The sequence below is a fragment of the Anolis sagrei genome, chromosome 10 (assembly GCF_037176765.1).
Source record: "Anolis sagrei isolate rAnoSag1 chromosome 10, rAnoSag1.mat, whole genome shotgun sequence".
NCBI lineage: Eukaryota > Metazoa > Chordata > Lepidosauria > Squamata > Dactyloidae > Anolis > Anolis sagrei.
Window position 1 is genome coordinate 31882742 of NC_090030.1, and position 23539 is coordinate 31906280.

Sequence of the window (23539 nt, forward strand, 5' to 3'; positions counted from 1 at the left end):
ACTGTGAGAGCCATTCAGCAGTGGAACTCTCTGCCCCGGAGTGTGGTGGAGGCTCCTTCTTTGGAAGCTTTTAAACTGGGGCTGGATGGCCATCTGTCAGGAATGATTTGAATGCAATATTCCTGCTTCTTGGCAGAATGGGGTTGGACTGGATGGCCCAGGAGGTCTCTTCCAACTCTTTGATTCTATGATTCTATGATCGGACTTCTACCTCTTTCCAACAACGAAGTTATTTTTGAAGGGCAAGCATTTCTCAAATGGTGAGACTCTGATTTCCGAAGTCACAACGTGGCTTTTGGAGCAACCTATCGACTTCTACACGCGAGGTGTTTACAGTTGCTTAAGAAGATGGGAGAAGTGTGTGTCTTGAGGTGTCACCGATGGAGAGAAGGACTCAGAACTGGGCCAAGTTTCATTGCTCTCAGTCCACAGGAAGTGGGTCATGGGAAATCTTTAATGAACGCCCCTCGTATGTCAAGATTGCATTTATATGCAACCAAGATTTGGGGCATTTTCCTGCAAAAATGTCGCACCCCCCAGCCTTCATTCTATGAGTGAATGCAAACTAGCACCATTGATTCAAGGCATTTAACTTTTTGTTCCGTTCCAAACAACTTGCATGAAATTGTCACTCTTCCCCTCCGAAGAAGTTCTAAGCATGGGAAAAAAGATTCAGTGCAAGAACTTGTTATCTCACCAACTTTTGAGACTTTGCAATCTCATAAGAAAACAGGGGACAGGGGTTATGATTGACAATGGCGACGAAGGATGCATCTGTACTGCAGAGTTGGTTCAGTTTGACATCACTTCCATGCTATGGAACCCTGGGAGTCATAGTTTGGTGAGCACTTTGTGGCAGAGGAGGTGAAAGACTTGGTAAAACAACTGTTGGAAATAGCAACCTTCCAAGCCTCCACTAACTGTGTGTAGATGTGTTAACCCAGTGTTTCACGGCATTAGGAAGGTTGAGAAACACTGGGTTAACACATCTACACACAGATAAAGACATGCCACTACAAAAATATATTTGTATGATCTTGTTAGAAGTCAACCCTTTGAACAAGTGATATTCATAGGCATTTATGTAATGGCACACAGGTAACTCAGCTGTTAGACTGAAGAACCATGTCTTTAAACTGCCAAAGAGAAAGACATGCCACTACAAAAAATATATTTGTATGATCTTGTTAGAAGTCAACCCTTTGAACAAGTGATATTCATAGGCATTTATGTAATGGCACACAGGTAACTCAGCTGTTAGACTGAAGAACCATGTCTTTAAACTGCCAAAGAGAAAGACATGCCACTACAAAAAATATATTTGTATGATCTTGTTGATACCAATACGCGATATGCCCAAATTTGAATAATTGATTTTGTCATTTGGGAGTTGTAGTTTCTGGAATTTATAGTTCACCTACAATCAAAGAGCATTCTGACCTCCATCAATGAGGGAATTGAACCAAACTTGGCACACAGAACTCCCATGACCAATAGAAAACAGTAGAAGGGTTTGGTGGGCATTGACCTTAAGTTTTGGAGTTGTAGTTCACCTACACAGGTAACTCAGCTCTTAGACTGAAGAACCACGTCTTTAAACTGCCAAGGATAAAGGCATGCTACTATATATATATATATATATATATATATATATATATATGATCTTGCTAGAAGTCAACCCTTTGAACAAGTGATATCCATAGGCATTTATGTAATGGCACACAGGTAACTCAGCTGTTAGACTGAAGAACCACGTCTTTAAACTGCCAAGGATAAAGGCATGCTACTATATATATATATATTATATATATATATATATATATATATATGATCTTGCTAGAAGTCAACCCTTTGAACAAGTGATATCCATAGGCATTTATGTAATGGCACACAGGTAACTCAGCTGTTAGACTGAAGAACCATGTCTTTAAACTGCCAAGGATAAAGGCATGCCACTACAAAAAATATATTTGCATGATCTTGTTAGAAGTCAACCCAAGACATGGTTCTTCAGTCTAACAGCTGAGTTACCTGTATGCAATTACATAAATGCCTACGAATATCACTTGTTCAAAGGGTTGATTTCTAACAAGATCATACAAATATATATATGTGTGTGTGTGTGGCATGTCTTTCTCCTTGGTAGTTTAAAGACCTGGTTCTTCAGTCTAACAGCTGAGTTACCTGTGTGCAATTACATAAATGCCTATGAATATCACTTGTTCAAAGGGTTGACTTCTACCAAGATCATACAAATATATATATATTTAGTGGCATGTCTTTCTCCTTGGCAGTTTAAAGACATGGTTCTTCAGTCTAACAACTGAGTTACCTCTGTGCCATTACATAAATGCTTATGAATATCACTTGTTCAATGGGTTGACTTCTAACAAGGTCATGATTTTCCATTTAAACCTTTTCAATAAAGTCATGGCGCACTTAATTCCACTATGTTATGGAATTTCCAAGAACTACAACTCCCAAGATTCCACAACAGTGAGTCAAAGCAGTTCAAGTACAGTCAAACAACATTAAATGCTATTGTGTAGATCCAAGCCATGTATGGCATCCCCAATTTAAAGAACAGAGCATAGACATGTGGGTCATACTGGTGCACAAAGAGGGGAGAGGCAGGAAGGGAGTTCAAGGGGGAAGCCATTGACTTGGCTTTGGAGACCTCAAACTGCACGTTTTGTGTCTTATCTCAGCATCATTGGAAAGCAGCAAAGCTCATGCAAGGATGAAGCAGGACCTGAGCATCAAAGGCAACGTTTCCTTGGAAGAGGGTCTCCGGGGGAGTTTGACGACCCCCCGGACCTGCATCTAGTCAGAACAGAGCCCTCGCTGTCGGCAGGGAGAGAAGCGTCCCGGCGTCAAAGGAAGGAAGTGGCCAAAGCAAAGCAAAGCCAAAAGACCAGCAACGGAAAAAGAGAGCGCGAGCGAAGCGTGTAATACGTAAAACCTGCCTATTGTCGGGGGACAGTGATCCTTCCGATGAGGCCATGTGATATGGGGATGGGGAGAACCTGTTATCGGGACGGAACTCCTTATCATAGGCCATCATGTTCCACTCCAGGCGGCGGTTGCGCGCCTTCCGCACTTTCTTCACTTCCCGAGTGGAGTCCTCCACCAAGCGCTGCTCCTGGGAATAGAGGAGGAGGAAGAGGAGGAAGAAGAAGAGGAGGAGGAGGAGGAAGAGGAGGTAGAAGAGGAGTAGGAGGAGGAGGAAGAGGAGAAGGAGGAGGAAGAAGAGGAGGAGGAGGAAGTGGAAGAGGAGGAGGAGGAGGAAGAAGAGGAGGAGGAAGAGGAAGAGGAAGGGGAGGAAGAAAAGGAGGAGGAGGAAAAGCAGCAGGAGGAAATGGAGGAGGAGGAAAAGGAGGAGGAGGAGGAAATAATGGAGGAGGAGGAGGAAATGGAGGAGGAGGAAGAGGAGGAGGAAAAGGAGGAGGAGGAAGAGGAGGAGGAGGAAAAGGAGGAGGAAAAGGAAGAGGAAAAGGAGGAGGAGGAGGAAAAGGAGGAGGAGGAAAAGGAGGAGGAGGAAAAGGAGGAGGAGGAGGAGGAAAAGGAGGAAATGGAGGAGGAGGAGGAAAAGGAGGAGGAAAAGGAGGAGGAGGAGGAAAAGGAGGAGGAGGAAAAGGATGGGGAGGAGGAAAAGGAGGAGGAGGAAAAGGAGGAGGAGGAGGAGGAGGAGGAAAAGGAGGAAATGGAGGAGGAGGAGGAGGTGGAAGAGGAGGAGGAGGAAGAGGAGGAGGAAATGGAGGAGGAGGAGGAAAAGGAGGAGGAAGAGGAGGAGGAAAAGGAGGAAGAGGAGGAGGAGGAAAAGGAGGAGGAGGAAGAGGAGGAGGAGGAAAAGGAGGAGGAGGAGGAGGAAAAGGAGGAAATGGAGGAGGAGGAGGAGGTGGAAGAGGAGGAGGAGGAAGAAAACGAGGAGGAGAAAATGGAGGAGGAGGAGGAAAAGGAGGAGGAAAAGGAGGAGGAGGAGGAAAAGGAGGAGGAGGAAAAGGATGGGGAGGAGGAAAAGGAGGAGGAGGAAAAGGAGGAGGAGGAGGAGGAGGAGGAAAAGGAGGAAATGGAGGAGGAGGAGGAGGTGGAAGAGGAGGAGGAGGAAGAGGAGGAGGAAATGGAGGAGGAGGAGGAAAGGAGGAGGAAGAGGAGGAGGAAAAGGAGGAAGAGGAGGAGGAGGAAAAGGAGGAGGAGGAAGAGGAGGAGGAGGAAAAGGAGGAGGAGGAGGAGGAAAAGGAGGAAATGGAGGAGGAGGAGGAGGTGGAAGAGGAGGAGGAGGAAGAAAACGAGGAGGAGAAAATGGAGGAGGAGGAGGAAAAGGAGGAGGAAAAGGAGGAGGAGGAGGAAAAGGAGGAGGAGGAAAAGGATGGGGAGGAGGAAAAGGAGGAGGAGGAAAAGGAGGAGGAGGAGGAGGAGGAGGAAAAGGAGGAAATGGAGGAGGAGGAGGAGGTGGAAGAGGAGGAGGAGGAAGAGGAGGAGGAAATGGAGGAGGAGGAGGAAAAGGAGGAGGAAGAGGAGGAGGAAAAGGAGGAAGAGGAGGAGGAGGAAAAGGAGGGAGGAGGAAGAGGAGGAGGAGGAAAAGGAGGAGGAGGAGGAGGAAAAGGAGGAAATGGAGGAGGAGGAGGAGGTGGAAGAGGAGGAGGAGGAAGAAAACGAGGAGGAGAAAATGGAGGAGGAGGAGGAAAAGGAGGAGGAAAAGGAGGAGGAGGAGGAAAAGGAGGAGGAGGAAAAAGGATGGGGAGGAGGAAAAGGAGGAGGAGGAAAAGGATGGGGAGGAGGAAAAGGAGGAGGAGGAAAAGGAGGAGGAGGAGGAGGAAAAGGAGGAAATGGAGGAGGAAATGGAGGAGGAGGAGGAAAAGGAGGAGGAAGAGGAGGAGGAAAAGGAGGAGGAGGAAAAGGAGGAGGAGGAGGAAGAGGAGGAGGAGGAAAAGGAGGAGGAGGAAGAGGAGGAGGAAAAGAAGGAGGAGGAAAAGGAGGAGGAGGAAAAGGAGGAGGAGGAGGAAAAGGAGGGAAGAGGAGGAGGAAAAGGAGGAGGAGGAGAAAAAGGAAGAGGAGGAAAAGGAGGAAGAGGAGAAGGAGGAAAGGAGGAGGAAGAGGAGGAGGAGGAGGAAGAGGAGGAAAAGGAGGAGGAGGAAAAGTAAGAGGAGGAAAAAGAGGAAGAGGAGGAGGAGGAAGAATAGGAGGAAGAGGAGGAGGAGAAACAAGAAAAGGAGGAGGAAGAGGAGGAGGAGGAAGAAGAAGAGGAGGAGGAGGAGAAGGAAGAGGAGGAGGAGGAGATAGCAATTTAGTTATTATTTATTCATTTATGACATTTCTCTATCCCGGACGGGACTCACGTAGGCAACTATTCGATAAGACTGATTGTCGGATAAGCGAAGGTCGGATAAGCGAGACTCTCCTGTATTGGCCAGAATCCTGCAAGCCCTTCCCTACAATGTAACTGTGCATGCAGTCCACTTAGTAGCAGAGATGCTAAGAAACCTGGTGAACGGATTGCCAAGAAGCAAAAAGGATGCATGTTAGAATCCCTTTTGGGTTGCTGAGAGTTTTCCAGGCTGTTTGGCCGTGTTCCAGAAGCATTCTCTCCTGACGTTTCGCCTGCATCTACGGCAGGCATCCTCAGAGATTGCCTGCCATAGATGCAGGTGAAATATCAGGAGAGAATGCTTCTGGAACACGTCCATACAGCCCGGAAAACTCTCAGCAACCCGGTGATTCCGGCCATGAAAGCCTTCGACGATAGAATCCCTTTTGTTGGTGTGCCGTTGCCAACCGTTCTTTTGTTCCGGCTCTGATATGTAGTTATGAAGCTGCAGGCATTGTATGTCTTTGCAATTATATTTCCTGCACACATTAAGTCCACTTAACGAGCAGACAATGCTATTATTTATAATGAGAAGAATGCATGTTAGCATTTTACAGAGTCTCGTCGGAGCATGGCTTGATTTCCTCCGCTATTTGACTGACTGCTCTGTAAGGACAGGGAAGAGTGTGTAGGTCCCTCCAACCCCACAACGTGTACCTTCTGCCTGCGTTTCTCTTTCCTCTTGTCTTCCGTGGCTTGCAACATCTTCTCCTTCCACAAGTTGAAGAAATATGAAGGATCGGTGTAGAATTTCAAACCGTCTTTCTTATCATCCCTGAAACAAACACGTTGGAGACAGAGAATGAATTGGTGATCCAAAGGAATAGAGAGGCATTTGTGGGGTGCATTCATTAGACTCTGTCTTTTACTTGTGTTAGAATTATGGAATTACTTGCATAGAATTATGGAAAAAATAGACCCATGTCTGATCCCACAGCAAGCTGGCTTCAGAAAAGGCAAAAGCTGTACATTGCAAGTGCTGAACCTGGCTCAGCACATAGAAGATGGCTTTGAAAGGCAGCAGATCACAGGAGCTGTCTTCATAGACCTGTCAGCAGCCTATCATACTGTGAACCACCGCCTCCTCCTGAGAAAAATGTATAGTATCACAAAGGACGACCACCTCACCCACCTCATAGGAAACCTGCTACAAAACAGGAGCTTTTTGGTTGAGTTCCAGGGCCAGAGAAGCAGATGGCGGAAACAGAAGAACGGCCTGCCTCAGGGGAGCGTGCTTGCTCCATCCACGTTCAACATCTACACAAATGACCAGCCACTGCCAGAAGGGACAGAGAGTTTCATCTATGCTGAGGATTGTGCCATCACCGCTCAAGCAGGGAGCTTTGAGATGGCTGAACAGAAGCTCTCCGAAGCTCTAGGTCAGTGGTTCTCAACCTGTGGGTCCCCAGATATTTTGGCCTTCAACTTCCAGAAATCCTAACAGCTGGTAAACTGGCTGGGACTTCTGGGAGTTGTAAGCCAAAACACCTGGGGACCCACAGGTTGAGAACCACTGCTCTAGGTCCTCTTACTGCCTATTACAGGGAAAACCAGCTGATCCCTAATCCATCTAAAACACAGACATCCCGAGCTCTGAGGATTATTACCTGGGAAGGAATCCCACTGGAGCATTGCAGTGCACCCAAATAACTGGGAGTCACTCTGGACCATGCTCTGACCTACAAGAAGCACTGCTTGAATATCAAGCAAAAAGTAGGCGCTAGAAACAATATCATACGAAAGCTGACTGGCACAACCTGGGGATCACAACCAGATACAGTGAAGACATCTGCCCTTGCGCTATTCTACTCTGCTACTGAGTATGCATACCAAGTGAGGAACACATCTCATCACACTAAAACAATAGATGTGGCTCTTAATCATAGAATCATAGAATCAAAGAGTTGGAAGAGACCTCATGGGCCATCCAGTCCAACCCCCTGCCAAGAAGCAGGAATATTGCATTCAAATCACCCCTGACAGATGGCCATCCAGCCTCTGCTTAAAAGCTTCCAAGGAAGGAGCCTCCACCACACTCCGGGGCAGAGAGTTCCACTGCTGAACGGCTCTCACAGTCAGGAAGTTCTTCCTAATGTTCAGATGGAATCTCCTTTCTTGTAGTTTGAAGCCATTGTTCCGTGTCCTAGTCTCCAAGGAAGCAGAAAACAAGCTTGCTCCCTCCTCCCTGTTGCTTCCTCTCACATATTTATACATGGCTATCATATCTCCTCTCAGCCTTCTCTTCTTCAGGCTAAACATGCCTAGTTCCCTAAGCCGCTCCTCATAGGGCTTGTTCTCCAGACCCTTGATCATTTTAGTCGCCCTCCTCTGGACACATTCCAGCTTGTCAATATCTCTCTTGAATTGTGGTGCCCAGAATTGGACACAATATTCCAGATGTGGTCTAACCAAAGCAGAATAGAGGGGTAGCATTACTTCCTTAGATCTAGACACTATGCTCCTATTGATGCAGGCCAAAATCCCATTGGCTTTTTTTGCCGCCACATCACATTGTTGGCTCATGTTTAACTTGTTGTCCACGAGGACTCCAAGATCTTTTTCACACGTACTGCTCTCGAGCCAGGCGTCCCCCATTCTGTATCTTTGCATCTCATTTTTTCTGCCAAAGTGGAGTATCTTGCATTTGTCACTGTTGAACTTCATTTTGTTAGTTTTGGCCCATCTCTCTAATCTGTCAAGATCGTTTTGAATTCTGCTCCTGTCCTCTGGACTATTGGCTATCCCTCCCAATTTGGTGTCGTCTGCAAACTTGATGATCCTGCCTTCTAGCCCTTCATCTAAGTCATTAATAAAGATGTTGAACAGGACCGGGCCCAGGACGGAACCCTGCGGCACTCCGCTCGTCACTTCTTTCCAAGATGAAGAGGAAGCATTAGTGAGCACTCTCTGTGTTTGTCCACTTAACCAATTACAGATCCACCTCACCGTAGTTTTGCCTAGCCCACATTGGACTAGTTTCCTTGCCAGAAGGTCATGGGGGACCTTGTCGAAGGCCTTACTGAAATCCAGGTACGCTACATCCACGGCATTCCCCGCATCTACCCAGCTTGTAGCTCTATCGAAGAAAGAGATCAGATTAGTCTGGCATGACTTGTTTTTGATAAATCCATGTTGACTATTAGCGATGACTGCATTTGTTTCTAAGTGTTTGCAGACCGCTTCCTTAACAATCTTTTCCAGAATCTTGCCCGGTATCGACGTGAGGCTGACCGGACGGTAGTTGTTTGGGTCATCCTTTTTTCCCTTCTTGAAGATTGGGACCACATTGGCCCTCCTCCAATCTGCTGGAACTTCTCCCGTTCTCCAAGAACTCTCAAAGATGGTTGCCAATGGTTCCGAAATGACTTCCGCTAGTTCCTTCAGTACTCTTGGGTGTAGTTGATCTGGCCCTGGGGACTTGAACTCATTAAGAGCGGCCAGGTATTCCTGGACGACTTCTTTCCCAATTTGGGGTTGGATGTCCTCCAATCCCTCATCCACTCCATCTTGCTGAGGTTGAAGACTCTCTTTTTGTGAGAAGACCGAGGCAAAGAAGGCATTAAGTAGTTCTGCCTTTTCCCTATCCCCTGTCAGCATTGCCCCATCTTCTCCTCGAAGAGGTCCTATCGCCTCCTTGTTTTTCCTTTTTCTACTGACATAAGAATAGAAGCCCTTTTTATTGTTTTTAATGTCCCTGGCAAGTCTGAGCTCGTTTTTTGCTTTAGCTTTGCGGACCTTTTCCCTACAGGTGTTGGCTATTTGTTTGAATTCTTCTTTGGTGATTTCTCCCTTTTTCCACTTCTTGTGCATGTCTCTTTTGTGTCTTAGCACAGTTAGAAGTTCTTTGGACATCCATTCTGGCCTCTTTGCACTTGTCCTATTTTTTCTCTTTGTTGGCACGGTTTGCAATTGCGCCTTGAGTATTTCACTCTTGAGAAGTTCCCATCCATCCGTAGCTCCCTTGTCTTTTAGTATCTGTGTCCACGGAATGCTGCTCAGCGTTTCCTTCATTTTTTGGAAATCAGCTCTCCTAAAGTCCAAAATGCGGGTTTGACTTGTCTTAGTTTCGGCCTTCCTTTGTACCTCAAATTGCAGGAGCACATGGTCACTTGCCCCTAAGGATCCTACCACTTCGACCGCATCGATCAGGTCCTCCACATTTGTTAGGATGAGATCAAGAGTAGCCAATCCCCTTGTTGCCTCTTCTACCTTCTGGACCATGAAATTGTCTGCAAGGCAAGCGAGGAATTTGTTGGACCTTGTACTCTTGGCCGAGTTTGTTTTCCAGCAAATATCGGGATAGTTGAAATCGCCCATGACTACTACATCTCTTTTCTGTGCCTGTTTGGTCAACTGTTGGCAGAAGACTTCATCAAGATCTTCCTCCTGGCTTGGGGGTCTGTAGTAGACGCCTACAACGACATCTTTTTGAGTCCCAGTTCCCTTGATTCTTATCCAGATGATTTCAAGCTGGTTTCCCAGATTGCTGTCTTGAATTTCTTCTGCAGCATAAGAGTTTTTGACATATAAGGCTACTCCGCCTCCTCTCCCCTTTGTTCGGTTTCTGTGAAAGAGGTTATACCCCTCGATATCTACATTCCAGCGATAGGAGTCATCCCACCAGGTTTCAGTGATGGCTATGATTTCATATTTGTGGTGTTGTGCTAGAAGTTGGAGTTCGTCTTGTTTATTTCCCATGCTCTGTGCATTAGTGTAAAGACATGTGAGCCCCTGGGATCTTCCCTTGAGCTGTTTAATTGGGATTATTGTGCTTTTGGTACGTGGTCCTTGTTGTGTTTGTGCAGCCCTCCGTTTAGCCTTCTGGCGATTCCCAGACATTATGGGTAAAGTAGCGTTCGCAAGGCTGTTGTCCCCCTCCCCCGGTGGACCTAGTTTAAAGTGCGTCTAATGAGGTTTGCGAGTCTGTGAGCAAAAAAGTGTTTTCCTACTTGTGTGAGATGCACCCCATCCCTTGCCAGTAGGCCATCCTCCTGGAATAGCAGGCCATGGTCGAGGAAGCCAAAGCGTTCCTCCTGACACCATTTTCTAAGCCAGTCATTGACCTGTACTATTTTTCTGGCTCTTGTGGGTCCGTGTCTTACAACAGGGAGGAGGGATGAAAAGACCACCTGTACATTACATTCTTTTAGTATTGCTCCTAGAGCTCGAAAATCATTTGTGATCTTTTGAAACGTATGCCTTGCAGTATCATTGGTTCCTACATGAATCAACATGAGGGGAGGACGGTGATAGGGCTTGAGGAGCCTGGTGAGCCTCTGAGTGATATGGTGTATTTTTGCCCCCGGTAGGCAGCATATTTCTCGAGCCATCCCATCTGGTCTGGAAATGACAGCTTCCGTTCCTCTAAGGAGGGAGTCGCCTACTACCAAGACCTGTTTACTTTCAGGAATGACAGCGCCCCTTTTGTGCAATGTAGTGTGTAGGTCTCCAGAAAAGTGATCCTGTTGGTGTGAATTGTGTAGGTGAAAAGTGTTGTCCTCCTCCTCGACATCCCCGGTGCATTCGTCAAGGACAATCCATTGAGATTTGTCCGAGAGCCTATGGTTCTCCTGTATGTGTTCCTGTTGCTCCTGGTCTATGGTTGGGGATGGTACACCTGCAGGATTGTGCAAGTGTGAATGTTGTGAAGTGTTGTCCCTGTCAGGGCTATCCCCCGCACACTGATCAAGGATGAGCCACTGATCAGTATCTAAGCCATTCTGGTCTTCCCCAATATGTTGTGTTTCTTGGTCAGGTGCTAGTTGTGTGAGAATTTGGAATCTATTGTGTAACTGCAGCTGAGCGGAGGTATTCTGAGGAGGCTTCTGGGTCCTATGTGTCCTTCTAAGGGTGACATTTCTCCAAGCCTGAGGGTTGTCCACATCTGAGGTGCTGTTCTGTTGAGCCTCCCCGTAATGTTGGTGTGATATGGGCTGCGTGTCTAGGCCAGTGTGGTGAGTGGTGTCTAAGAAGAGCTCAAGTTCCTGAATGTCCTTAAGGGTCTTAATACGGTCCTCGAGTTGTCGTATCCTGTGTTCCATGCGAGTGATCTGTGTACACTTGGGGCAGATGTAATTGAGTAATTGTAGTGTGAAAAAGCTGAACATGCCACAGCTTGTGCATGAGATGGGAAGTTTCCGTGTTTGTTCCATCTGGAGGTTGCTAATGCTCTTGGTGTGTGTTTGATGTTGTTGTCTGTATGCAGGGGTGAAAGTATAGGTTACTGAGTGTATGAGTTCGCGCGCGCCTAACGGCGCGCACGACACTGATTTATATAGGATAACCAGGAAGCCCCGCCTCTTAGCAGTTAGTTTTTAAACTCAGGAAGCCCCGCCTCTCAAAGAAAGCAGCCCTGAAAGCTGTTAAATTCAAACAAAGCTTACCCTGAAGCAGAAGGAAACAAAATGGGTTCCTGCTTCCTCAACTTCTGTGGAAAGCCCAGCTGCCCCTTGGGTTCAGACACTGGTTTATATAGGATAACCAGGAAGCCCCGCCTCTTAGCAGTTAGTTTTTAAACTCAGGAAGCCCCGCCTCTCAAAGAAAGCAGCCCTGAAAGCTGTTAAATTCAAACAAAGCTTACCCTGAAGCAGAAGGAAACAAAATGGGTTCCTGCTTCCTCAACTTCTGTGGAAAGCCCAGCTGCCCCTTGGGTTCAGACACTGGTTTATATAGGATAACCAGGAAGCCCCGCCTCTTAGCAGTTAGTTTTTAAACTCAGGAAGCCCCGCCTCTCAAAGAAAGCAGCCCTGAAAGCTGTTAAATTCAAACAAAGCTTACCCTGAAGCAGAAGGAAACAAAATGGGTTCCTGCTTCCTCAACTTCTGTGGAAAGCCCAGCTGCCCCTTGGGTTCAGACACTGGTTTATATAGGATAACCTGACATGCCTCATTATCACGGGGTGTCTGTGCCCCACACCACTGGAGAAATTACACTGCTTAGCCGGTATTGCACCACCTGACATCCACCGGGAAGTAGCAGCCAATAGTGAAAGGACCAAGGCAGAGACATCTCCAGCTCATCCCCTCTTTGGGCATCAGCCAGCACGTCAACGACTTAAATCAAGACATAGTTTTCTTAGATCTACAGAGACACTCGCTGGAACACCCCAGCAAGCGAGAGTCCAAAAGCGGCAGGCCCAAACCCAGCACCTCAATCCATGGGTGATACCAGATGAGAGACTCCCAGCTGGGCACACAGAAGACTGGGTAACTTGGAAGGCGCTGAACAGACTGTGCTCTGGCACCACGAGATGTAGAGCCAATCTTAAGAAATGGGGCCACAAAGTGGAATCCACAACATGCGAGTGTGGAGAAGAGCAAACCACTGACCACCTGCTGCAATGCACCCTGAACCCTGCCACGTGCACAAGGGAGGACCTCCTTGCGGCCACACCAGAGGCACTCCAAGTGGCCAGATACTGGTCAAAGGACATTTAACCAACTACCAAGTTTGCAAAATCTGTGTGTTTTTTTTCTTTTTCTTTTTAATCTGTGTGTTTGTTTTTCTCTGTTAGAATTGTAATACAATGGTATGGTTGCTGATGACACGATAAATAAATAAGAGGCCCAAGACCCCTGTGAACGTGGAAAATCCACAACTGAAAAGCCATTATTGTGTCTTAACCCAAGAGAACACCTCCCTAGGAATCTCTAAGACCCGGAGAGAATTTTTGGAGGGCCAACAGCAGCACAAACAGCCCTTGTACCTATATGGAGTGAGGATGTTGAGAGGCGGAGGTTTGTCGCAGCGCTGGTACATCTCCATCACAGGGTTAGGGATCGAGTTGCGGGACACCACTTGCTGGTTCTGGATGGTTGAGCTCTTGAACGCCTTCCGCATGTTGATGTCCTGCAACGAGACTGGGAAAACGGAAGAGAGGGAAGAAAAGATGTGACGGAGTAAACCAAGCATAGGCAGGCCTTTCCAGGTTGCAATTCACAATCATGTAATGCTGGAAATGCTGGACCACACCAACAACCACCATGTCAGACTACACAGAGAAGCCATTGAAATCCACAAGCATGTGGACAATTTCAACAGAAAGGAAGAGACCATGAAAATGAACAAAATCTGGCTACCAGTATTAAAAAAACTCTAAAATTATAACAGCTAAACAACAGAGAGGAAAAAACCAGGCACAGATTAACACCTCCCAGCAACAGATTTTCCCAGGCTCAGGCAGGCCTTCAAATGCTAATGAAGGTGATCAGCTAAACATTCACACCTAGCTCCAGCAGGGAAGAGCTCCTTGCCTCACCCCAGCCATTCCACAGATATATAAACCCATTGTCCTAATTCCAACAGACCTCACTACCTCTGAGGATGCTTGCCATAGATGCAGGCGAAACGTCAGGAGAAATGCCTCTAGAACATGGCTCTATAGCCCGAAAAAACCCACAAGAACCTCATGTAATGTTTGCTTGGTCTACTCACTGGTGGCTAGCGATCTTTGAAAGTCATCATCATCACCACCACCACAACCACCACCACCTAACTTTTCTATTTCAAAATTGTTCTCACTCTTTCAATGTTCTATTTTCTTTTTTCAAGGTTTATTGCAATAAAAATTATTTAACAAAAATAAAGACTAATTTCCGCATGGAAAATGCCACCTCCTACACAACACTGTTATTTTTGTGTGCAGAATAATCAGGCAATAATATTGTACGAAGTTCAGAAGTCCCGTGAAGATTGTCATAAATGGATCTACCGCCCTACTGGCCTGGAAACCATCAACCACAACTGGTCTTACAGATGACCAGAGAAGAACGTTTTGATACAAAATACTTCTGAGTTTTGGCAATGTCTCACCTTCCTCCACCGTGGAGTCCAGCTGAGTGACCTTGATGACTAGAAGGTCCACTCGCTCCTGGAGGGAATTCATCCGTAAGTAGAAACCATTGGCTTCGTTGAAGAGTTCTCCAAAGATGTCTTCAGCATGTCGGCCTGAAGAGACACAAGGCAAAAAGAAGCCACATGGTGTTGGGGTTCAGCCTCCATGTGAACCTGACCCTCAGCCTCTGTGTGAATCTGACCCTGATTCTTTGATTGTATTTCCTGATGCAACTGAACAGGCTACTGAACATGTATTTTTCCCTGATGGTTTGGAAACTGTTGATTCTGAGGGCAGTGGCTGGGAAAGTGAAACTAAACATCCTGATGAGGATGTTTCAGAGTCAAGCGGTGATAACTCTCCAGAGGAGTTAACATCTGCCTTTTTTAATGAGGATAGAAGAAGGCAGATTTGAGAAAACAGGAGTGACTCACAGAGTCTGCAAAGGTCAAGTAGATTAATGCAGAAGGAGGCTTCCAAGCCTGGAGGCGTGTCCCGAAACAGTTTCTTTAGTTTAAAGTGTCTCCCCACGGGTTGTCTTGTTAGATCAAGCATTGTTTAGACTGAGGCATTACCTTGGCTGAGTTCCTGTTTCCCTTGGCCTGCATTCCCAGAGGCTTCTAGTTTCCAAGTACAGTTAGTGAGATACTAACAGGTTCCAGGTTTTTATAGTGTTGCTTTTGGAATGTTGATCTAGTTCAGAGATATTCCTGACTGCTGAGTTTTACTGTGGCTTTTTGACTTTGTATTTTCCTCTATTTTATTGTTGCATCCCAGGTCAAGAAACAAGACCATAAGATTAAATCCACCACTCTGGACTGTAGGAAAAGCAATCCTTGTTTATTGATGAAAAATTGGTTACAAAAGAAAGGTAAATGCAGAGTAAAGAAAACACAGAAAAACACAGGAGTCAATAGAATCTCTGAACTTGAGTAAAACTTCAAAAGCCACAAAACAATAACCAAGATTCTGTTAGCCTTTTACTAACCATGAACTTGGAAACAGAAGCCTCTGGGATTACTGGCCATGGAACACAGGAATTCTGCCAAGACCAGCCACAGTCCCAAACGTTGCTTGACCTAAAGAAGCACCCGGCAGGGATGCTCTTAAACCAAAGAAGCTATTCTTGAAACACCCCTTGACTTTTCTGTCTCTTTTTGCTGAAGCCGCTGTGACCTTCGTACAGACTGGGAGACAAATCTATCTCTCACTATGTGTTCTCTCCGGAGCTCATTATCTAGCCCAGGTGGGGAGATATCACGGCTGACTTCCAAAACATTCTCTTCTAACTGTTGGGTTTCGTTTTCATTCCCACTGAGCTCTGTATCAACAACAGATTCCACACTGTCAGGGTCAGGGAAAGCTTGCTCAGTTTGAAAAACTATCGGAGAATCCTGTTCACACATGTCAGGGTCAGGGAAAGCTTGCTCAGTTTGAAAAACTATCGGAGAATCCTGTTCACACAGATCAGGATCAGGCTGAACCCCAACATTTATAACCAATTTTTCATCAATAAAAAAGGATTGTTTTTCCCACAGTCAAGTGTGGTGGATTTAATCTTATGGTCTCGTTTCCTGATCTGGGATGCAACACATGGACAGAGATGGATTTCCAAGATGTGGTCCAAAAGAAAGGCACTTCCATATGGACCACATGATGGATGCAACTGTGCAACCTGTGCTAGCAGAAAGGCAAACTGATTGATCTATTGGTTGCTGGTGGCTTTCAAGGCAAAAGTCTTGATAGCACTATGTAACACGATTTGGATGGCCAGATGTTGATCTTCTTGATTTGTGTTGCTCTTATGTTGACTTCCTTCTTATCATTATAAACATTTCCGTTATCACTGTCCCAATTCTTATCAGAGCTTACTCTTCAGTTCTTATTAGCAATTTTTATTTATTTATTTATTTATTTACTGCGCTTGTAGATTGCCGTTCTCAGCCCTGGGGCGACTCACGGCGGTGTACAACATGTAAAATCAGGTACAATTTACAACATAAACAATATCAAAAACAGCATTGAACAGCATCACTATCAATAATACAATTACACTAAGTCATTCGCGACGTCTCATCGTTGAATCACAATCCAAATCTCGTTATCCATGTTCCGTTCCAATCGTCATTGCCAATTGTTGCAGCACTTACTCAAACACCTTCTCAAACAACCACATCTTTAGTCTCTTGCGGAATGTCATAAGGGAGGGCGCCAGTCTGATGTCCACAGGGAGGGTGTTCCACAGCCAGGGGGCCACCACCGAGAAGGCCCTATCCCTCGTCCCCGCCAGGCGTGCCTGTGAGGCAGGCGGGATCGAGAGAAGGGCCTCCCCGGACAATCTCAAAGTCCTCGTGGGCTCATAGGCCGAGATGCGGTCAGACAGGTATTTTGGGCCGGAACCGTTTAGGGCTTTGTAGGCCAACACCAGCACCTTGAATTGGGCCCGGTAGCAGATCGGCAGCCAGTGGAGCTGGTACAACAAGGGCGTTGTATGCTCCCTGCGTCCTGCTCCTGTTAGTAACATGGCTGCCGCGCGCTGGACTAGCTGGAGCTTCCGGGCCATCTTCAAGGGCAGCCCCACGTAGAGAGCGTTGCAGTAGTCAAGGCGGGATGTGACCAGAGCGTGTACTACCGTGGCCAAGTCAGACTTCCCGAGGTACGGGCGCAGCTGGCGCATGAGCCTGAGCTGTGCAAATGCTCCCCTGGTCACCGCCGAGACCTGGGGATCCAGGCTCAACGATGAGTCCAGGATCACACCCAAGCTGCGAACCTGCGCCTTCAAGGGGAGTGCGACCCCATCCAGCACAGGCTGTAACCCTATACCCTGCTCGGCCTTGCGACTGACCAGGAGTACCTCTGTCTTGTCTGGATTCAATTTCAGTTTGTTCGCCCTCATCCAGACCGTTACAGCGGCCAGGCACCGGTTCAGGACCTCGACAGCCTCCTTAGTAGCAGGTGGAAAGGAATGACAGAGTTGGACATCATCTGCGTACAGATGACACCGCACCCCGAAACTCTGGATGATCTCACCCAGCGGCTTCATGTAGATATTAAACAGCATGGGGGACAGTATGGAACCCTGTGGCACCCCACAAGTCAAAGGATGTGGCGTTGAACGGGTGTCCCCCAATAACACCTTCTGGGTGCGGCCCTCCAGAAATGACCGGAGCCACTGCAAAACAGTGCCCCCGAGGCCCATTTCCGCAAGGCGCCCCAGAAGGATACCGTGGTCGACGGTATCGAAGGCCGCTGAGAGGTCCAGGAGTACCAACAGGGACACACTCCCCCTGTCTAGCTCCCGGCGCAGATCATCCACTAAGGCGACCAAGACCGTCTCAGTTCCATGTCCCGGTCTGAAACCAGACAGTCCAGCAAGCAGGTAGTTCGTCATTGCAGGCCTTAATATTATACTGGTGTTTCCAAATATACTAACTCCATCCATACATCCTTCCATTCATTCCCATGCATCATTTTAAATCCACATTTATAAAATCTGCACATTAAATTTTTGTGACACAAGACGATGAAGCTGCTCCCAGTGGCCACATCTCCACGGCAAAGAGGGAGGAAAGGCATCAGCTGAGCCAAGAGAAGACAGCCTCCCGCTCCAGCGCAAGCCACCTCCAGCCGCCTGCGCCTGGCTTCCGCTTGGCCTTCCTTTTGATGGACCGAAGAGAGAGCCATGTTCAGAGAGGGTTGTCTCTACAGGAGCGACAATGCCGGCTTTGTTCCCCAAGGCAGCCGAACAGCAGTGCGCTTTGTGGGTCACATGCTCTCCCCTTAAGGAGCCGACTCCAAATAAAACCCAGCATTGAAAAGAAGAGAAGAGGTTGGGAGGAGAGAAGGGTTTGGAAAGTCGCGAAACAGATTCTCACGCAAAGGAGAGAGCTTTCATAGAATCATAGAGAATCATAGAATCAAAGAGTTGGAAGAGACCTCCTGGGTCATCCAGTCCAACCCCATTCTGCCAAGAAGCAGGAATGTTGCATTCAAATCACCCCTGGCAGATGGCCATCCAGCCTCTATTTATAAGCTTCCAAAGAAGCAGCCTCCACCACACTCCGGGGCAGAGAGTTCCACTGCTGAACGGCTCTGACAGTCAGGAAGTTCTTCCTCGTGTTCAGATGGAATCTCCTCTATGTGCCAAGTTTGGTTCAATTCCATCATTGGTGGAGTTCAGAATGCTCTGTGATTGTAGGTGAACTATATATCCCAGCAACTGCAACTCCCAAATGTCAAGGTCTATTTTCCCCAAACTCCACCAGTGTTCGCATTTGGGCATATTAAATATTCATGTAGAGTTTGGTCCAGTTCCATCATTGTTTGAGTCCACAGTGATTTCTGGATGTAGGTGAACTACAACTCCAAAACCAAAGGACACTGCCCACCAAACATCACAAATTCCCTCCGTGACATCCTGACTGAATCACCGGGATTGTGGCGCAGCTGGCTGAGTGTCAGCTGCATTAAGATCACTCTGACCAAAAGGTCATGAGTTTGAAGCCAGCCTGGGTTGGAGTGGGTTTCCAACCAATTGTGTGTAGCCTGTTGTCGACCTTTGCAACCCGAAAGACAGTTGCATCTGTCAAGTAGGAAAATTAGGTACCACCTTAAAGTGTGGGGAAGCTAAATTAACTGATTTATGAGGCCATAAAGAAGACTCCAGCAAAGCATTCCAGCGGGGAAGCATGCGGGGAATGTGGAAGTGCTTCATCAGCGTCACAGATGGACGAGGAAAGCGACAGAAAAAGTTAAATAGCCTCTGTGTATGTCTGTATATGTTTGCATGTCAAAAATTTGCACTGAATGTTTGCCATATATGTGTACACTGTAATCCGCCCTGAGTCCCCTGTGGGGTGAGAAGGGCGGAATATAAAAGCTGTAAATAAAGTTTGGTCCAGATCCATCATTGTTTGAGTCCACAGTGCTCTCTGGATGTAGGTGAACTACAACTCCAAAACTCAAGGTCAATGCTCACCAAACCCTTGCAGTATTTTCTGTTGGTCATGGGAGTTCTGTGTGCCAAGTTTGGTAGAGTTCAGAATGCTCTTTGTAGTTGAACTATAAATCCCAGCAACTACAACTCCCAAATGACAAAATCAATCCCCCCTCTCCAACCCCATTAGTATTCAAATTTGGGTGTATCAGGTATTTGTGCCGAATTTGGTTCAGTGAATGAAAATCCATCAGGACCCCTGGGGAGGTTGCGAGGGGGTTTCAGAGGGGTCACCAAAGACTATCAGAAAACGGCAAAGCTGTTGACTTACTGAGGCTTCCCAGTTGCTTAATGATGGCAGCCAAGGTGCTGTTGGTGACGCATTCCAGCTCGCTGGTCACTCCATCCGGAAGGGCTCCGCGGCACAAATGGCGCGGCTCGATGTTCCGCTTTACCAAAGGCATCTTGGTGAAGGGTCAGCTTCTGACCTGGAAGTAGAAGAAACATTGAAAGAGAAGCAGATTTAGCTCATTTTTTGCTTAGACACTTGACAACCCAGCCATGCCACAGGTGGCCATTAAGCCCTCTATGAACATGGATGGACATGTTTATATTAGACTAGCTGTACCCTGCCACGCGTTGCTGTGGAACATTGTGGAGAAATGGGAAAGAAAGAAAAGAGGAAGAGTTGGTTTCTAAGCTATCAATACACAACGGAAGTGGCAAAGTGTCAACCTTATACAGGCCCATTTCAGTCTCCTCGAGGTCAAAGGGTTATGTGGATGTGTGGTTACCTGAGTCCACACTACAGAGACATCTCCAGCTCATCCCCTGTTTGGGTATCAGCCAGCACGTCAACGACTTAAATCTAGAAATAGTTTTATAAGATCTAAAGAGACACTTGCTGGAACACCTCAGCAAGCGAGAGTCCAAAAGTGGCAGGCTCAAATCCAGAACCTCAACCAATGGCTGATACCAAATGAGAGACTCCCCCCTGGGCACACAGAGGACTGGGCGACTTGGAAGGCGCTGAAAAGACTGTGCTCTGGCACCACGAGATGCAGAGCCAACCTTCAGAAATGGGGCCACGAAGTGGAGTCCACGACATGTGAGTGTGGAGAGGACCAAACCACTGACCACCTGCTGCAATGCACCCTGAGCCCTGCCACATGCACAATGGAGGACCTTCTTGCGGCAACACCAGAGGCACTCCAAGGGGCCAGAGACTGGTCAAAGGACATTTAATCAACTACCAAACTTACAAATTTTGTATTTTGTCTGTTTGTTTGCTTTGTTCTGTTAGAAATGTAATATAATTTGACTGGTTGTCCTGACACGAGAAATAAATACTGCCATATAACCCAGTTCAAAGATTTTATATAGGTATTGGGGTCATTATAGACATATAGATATTATTATAGGCATTTAGATATTATTATTATAGATACAAATATTATTACTAAAGCTATATAGGTATAAGTATTATAGATGTTATTTATTAGGCTTGGGCGATCAAGAAAAAAATTGGTTCTAAACTCGTTTCGTTTCTAGAGTGCCTTAGCGTTTCTAAATTCTGAGGACTTCCGAAATTTAAGATTTCAAAATTTCGAAATTTCCGAAATTTCATAAATTACGAATCGATTCGTTAATGGCGGACGCGATTGCGCAATATGCTAAAAAAGCCCTCCAAATGGGACAGGGAGAACTTCTGAAGCTTCCCTCTCCCTCTGTTGTTGACTGTTGGTGTGATAAAACAAACCACAACTATATTATATTATATTATTATAATATTATTATATTATATTGTTGTATATTATATTATATTACTATATTATTGTATATTATATTATATTATATATTATTATATTATATTATTATAATATTATTATATTATATTACTTTATATTATAATATATTATATTATATTATAATATATTATATTATACAATTATAATATAATATAATAAAGGGTGATGAATGGGATTGTGATGGTGTTGGATGATTTGGCTCTTTTAACTGTGATGATAATGTTTTAATGTGTATAGTGCTGATATTTTAATTGTGTTATGAAGTGGCATTGTGTTGTTATTGTATATTCTTTGTATGTTAACACATGTTGTGAACCGGTCCGAATCCCTCTTTGAAGGTGAGAGGGTCGGCATATAAAACCTCGAAATAAATAAATAAATAAATAAAATAGTAATAAAATATATAATATAATATAATAATATAATATATACAATACTATAATATAATAGTATTATAATAATATAATATAATATATATATTATTTTATTATAATATCATTATATTATATATTATATTATAGTATTGTACATTAGAGGGAGGCAAGAAGAAGCATGAGGAAAGAGGAGGGAAGCAGTACAGCAAAGGGACCTGAAGTGGGGTCAATGCGAGATTGTAAAACTTGCACCAGACGTACGAAAATAATTACAAAATAATTACGAAATAATTACGAAAATTGGAAAAATTGTTTCGATTCTTAATTACTCCTCACACTATTCCTGCATGGTTCGATATTGGATCGTAAGCTAATTTAAATACGAATTAATAACGAATTACGAAATTAACGAACTGGATCGCCCAAGCCTATTATTTATGTATGGATTTCATATCAAAAGCATTGCATAAATTAGTATAAAACTGATTCAAAATAGAAGGAGCATAGGGTTCAATATTTTTCGAGCAAAAACAGGCAACAGATGTATGGATATTATTACAGACCTATAGATATTATTATAGACATATAGATGTTATTATTTTTATTGTTATTTTTATAGATATCATATAGCTATTATTATTATTGGAGCCCCCGGTGGCGCAGTGGGTTAAAGCGCTGAGCTGCTGAGCTTGTTGATCGAAGGGTTGCAGGTTCAATCCTGGGGAGTGGCGTGAGCTTCCACTGTCAGCCCTAGCTTCTGCCAACCTAGCAGTTCGAAAACATGCAAATGTGAGTAGATCAATAGGTACTGCTCCGGCGGGAAGGTAACGGCGCTCCATGCAGTCATGCCGGCCACATGACCTTGGAGGTGTCTACGGACAACCCTGGCTCTTCGGCTTAGAAATGGAGATGAGCACCACACCCCAGAGTCAGACATGACTGGACTTAATGTCAGGGGACTACCTTTACCTTTTTTTAATTATTATTATAGATGTATACATATTATTATACTTTATATAGATATTATTATTATTATAGACATAGATACTATAGGCATATAGGTATTATTGTTATAAATGTACAGATATTTTTGACAGATATATATTATAATTATAGACATATGGATATTATTATAGACCTGTAGATATTATTATAGACATATAGGCTCCTGTCCTCTGGAGTCTTGGCTCTCCCTCCCAATTTGGTGTCATCTGCAAACTTGATGATCATGCCTTCTAGCCCTTCATCTAAGTCATTAATACAGATCCTGATCAGGACGGAACACTGCTTGTGGCACTCCACTCGTCACTTCTTTCCAGGATGAAGAGGAAGCCTTGGGGAGAATCACCCTCTGGGTTCGTCCATTTAACCAATTACAGATCCACCTCACCGTAGTTTTGCCTAGCCCACATTGGACTAGTTTCCTTGCCAGAAGGTCATGGGGGACCTTGTCGAAGAAGGCCTTCCTCAAATCCACGGCATCATTCCCCGCATCTACCCAGCTTGTAACTCTATCGAAGAAAGAGATCAGATTAGTCTGGCATGACTTGTTTTTGATAAATCCATGTTGACTATTAGTGATGACCGCATTTGTTTCTAAGTGTTTGCAGACCACTTCCTTCACAATCTTTTCCAGAATTTGTGTAACTTTACTGAAGACAAGAGAAGTTTCTGTTTGATTGTTCATTAATAAAGGACTTTGTTATACTTCACAAGCCCCCTTCCCTCTCTCCTGAGGAATCTGTCCAAGGACCAAGGAGCCACAGTCAGAACTGACCACAGAACAACAGACGGGGTCAAGATTGGGAAAGGCGTCCGGCAAGGCTGCATCCTCTCACCCAACCTTTTTAACGTGTATGCAGAACACATCATGCGAGGATGTGCAGGGCTGGATGAATGCAAAGCTGGGGTGAAAATTGCTGGAAGAAACATTAACAACCTCAGATATGCAGATGACACCACTCTGATGGCCAAAAGCGAGGAGGAGCTGAGGAGCCTTCTAATCAAGGTGAAAGAAGAAAGCGCAAAAGCCGGGTTGCAGCTAAACATCAAAAAAACCAAGATTATGGCAACAAGAATGATTGACAACTGGGAAACAGAGGGAGAAAATGTGGAGGCCGTGACAGACTTTGTATTTCTAGGCGCAAAGATGACTGCAGATGCAGACTGTGGCCAGGAAATCAGGAGACGCTTCCTTCTTGGGAGGAGAGCAAGGTCCAG

General features: G+C 45.6%; 1 protein-coding gene across 3 annotated transcripts in view; it reads right to left on the reverse strand.

Moving 5' to 3' along the window:
• The window catches only part of LOC132763103 (actin-binding protein WASF3-like), a 75652-nt gene that overhangs the window by 15655 nt on the left and 36458 nt on the right, over window positions 1-23539 (reverse strand). For 2 of the 3 annotated variants that reach the window (XM_067471679.1, XM_067471676.1), the window contains exons 2-6: window positions 19469-19625; window positions 14180-14314; window positions 13074-13227; window positions 6026-6143; window positions 2967-3142 (exon numbers count right to left, since the gene is read on the reverse strand). In XM_067471679.1, the coding sequence (XP_067327780.1) occupies window positions 2967-3142; window positions 6026-6143; window positions 13074-13227; window positions 14180-14314; window positions 19469-19601 (716 nt within the window). In that variant the 5' untranslated portion in view covers window positions 19602-19625. The remainder of the gene's footprint in view (window positions 1-2966; window positions 3143-6025; window positions 6144-13073; window positions 13228-14179; window positions 14315-19468; window positions 19626-23539) is intronic. The other variant, XM_067471678.1, reaches the window with a different exon arrangement.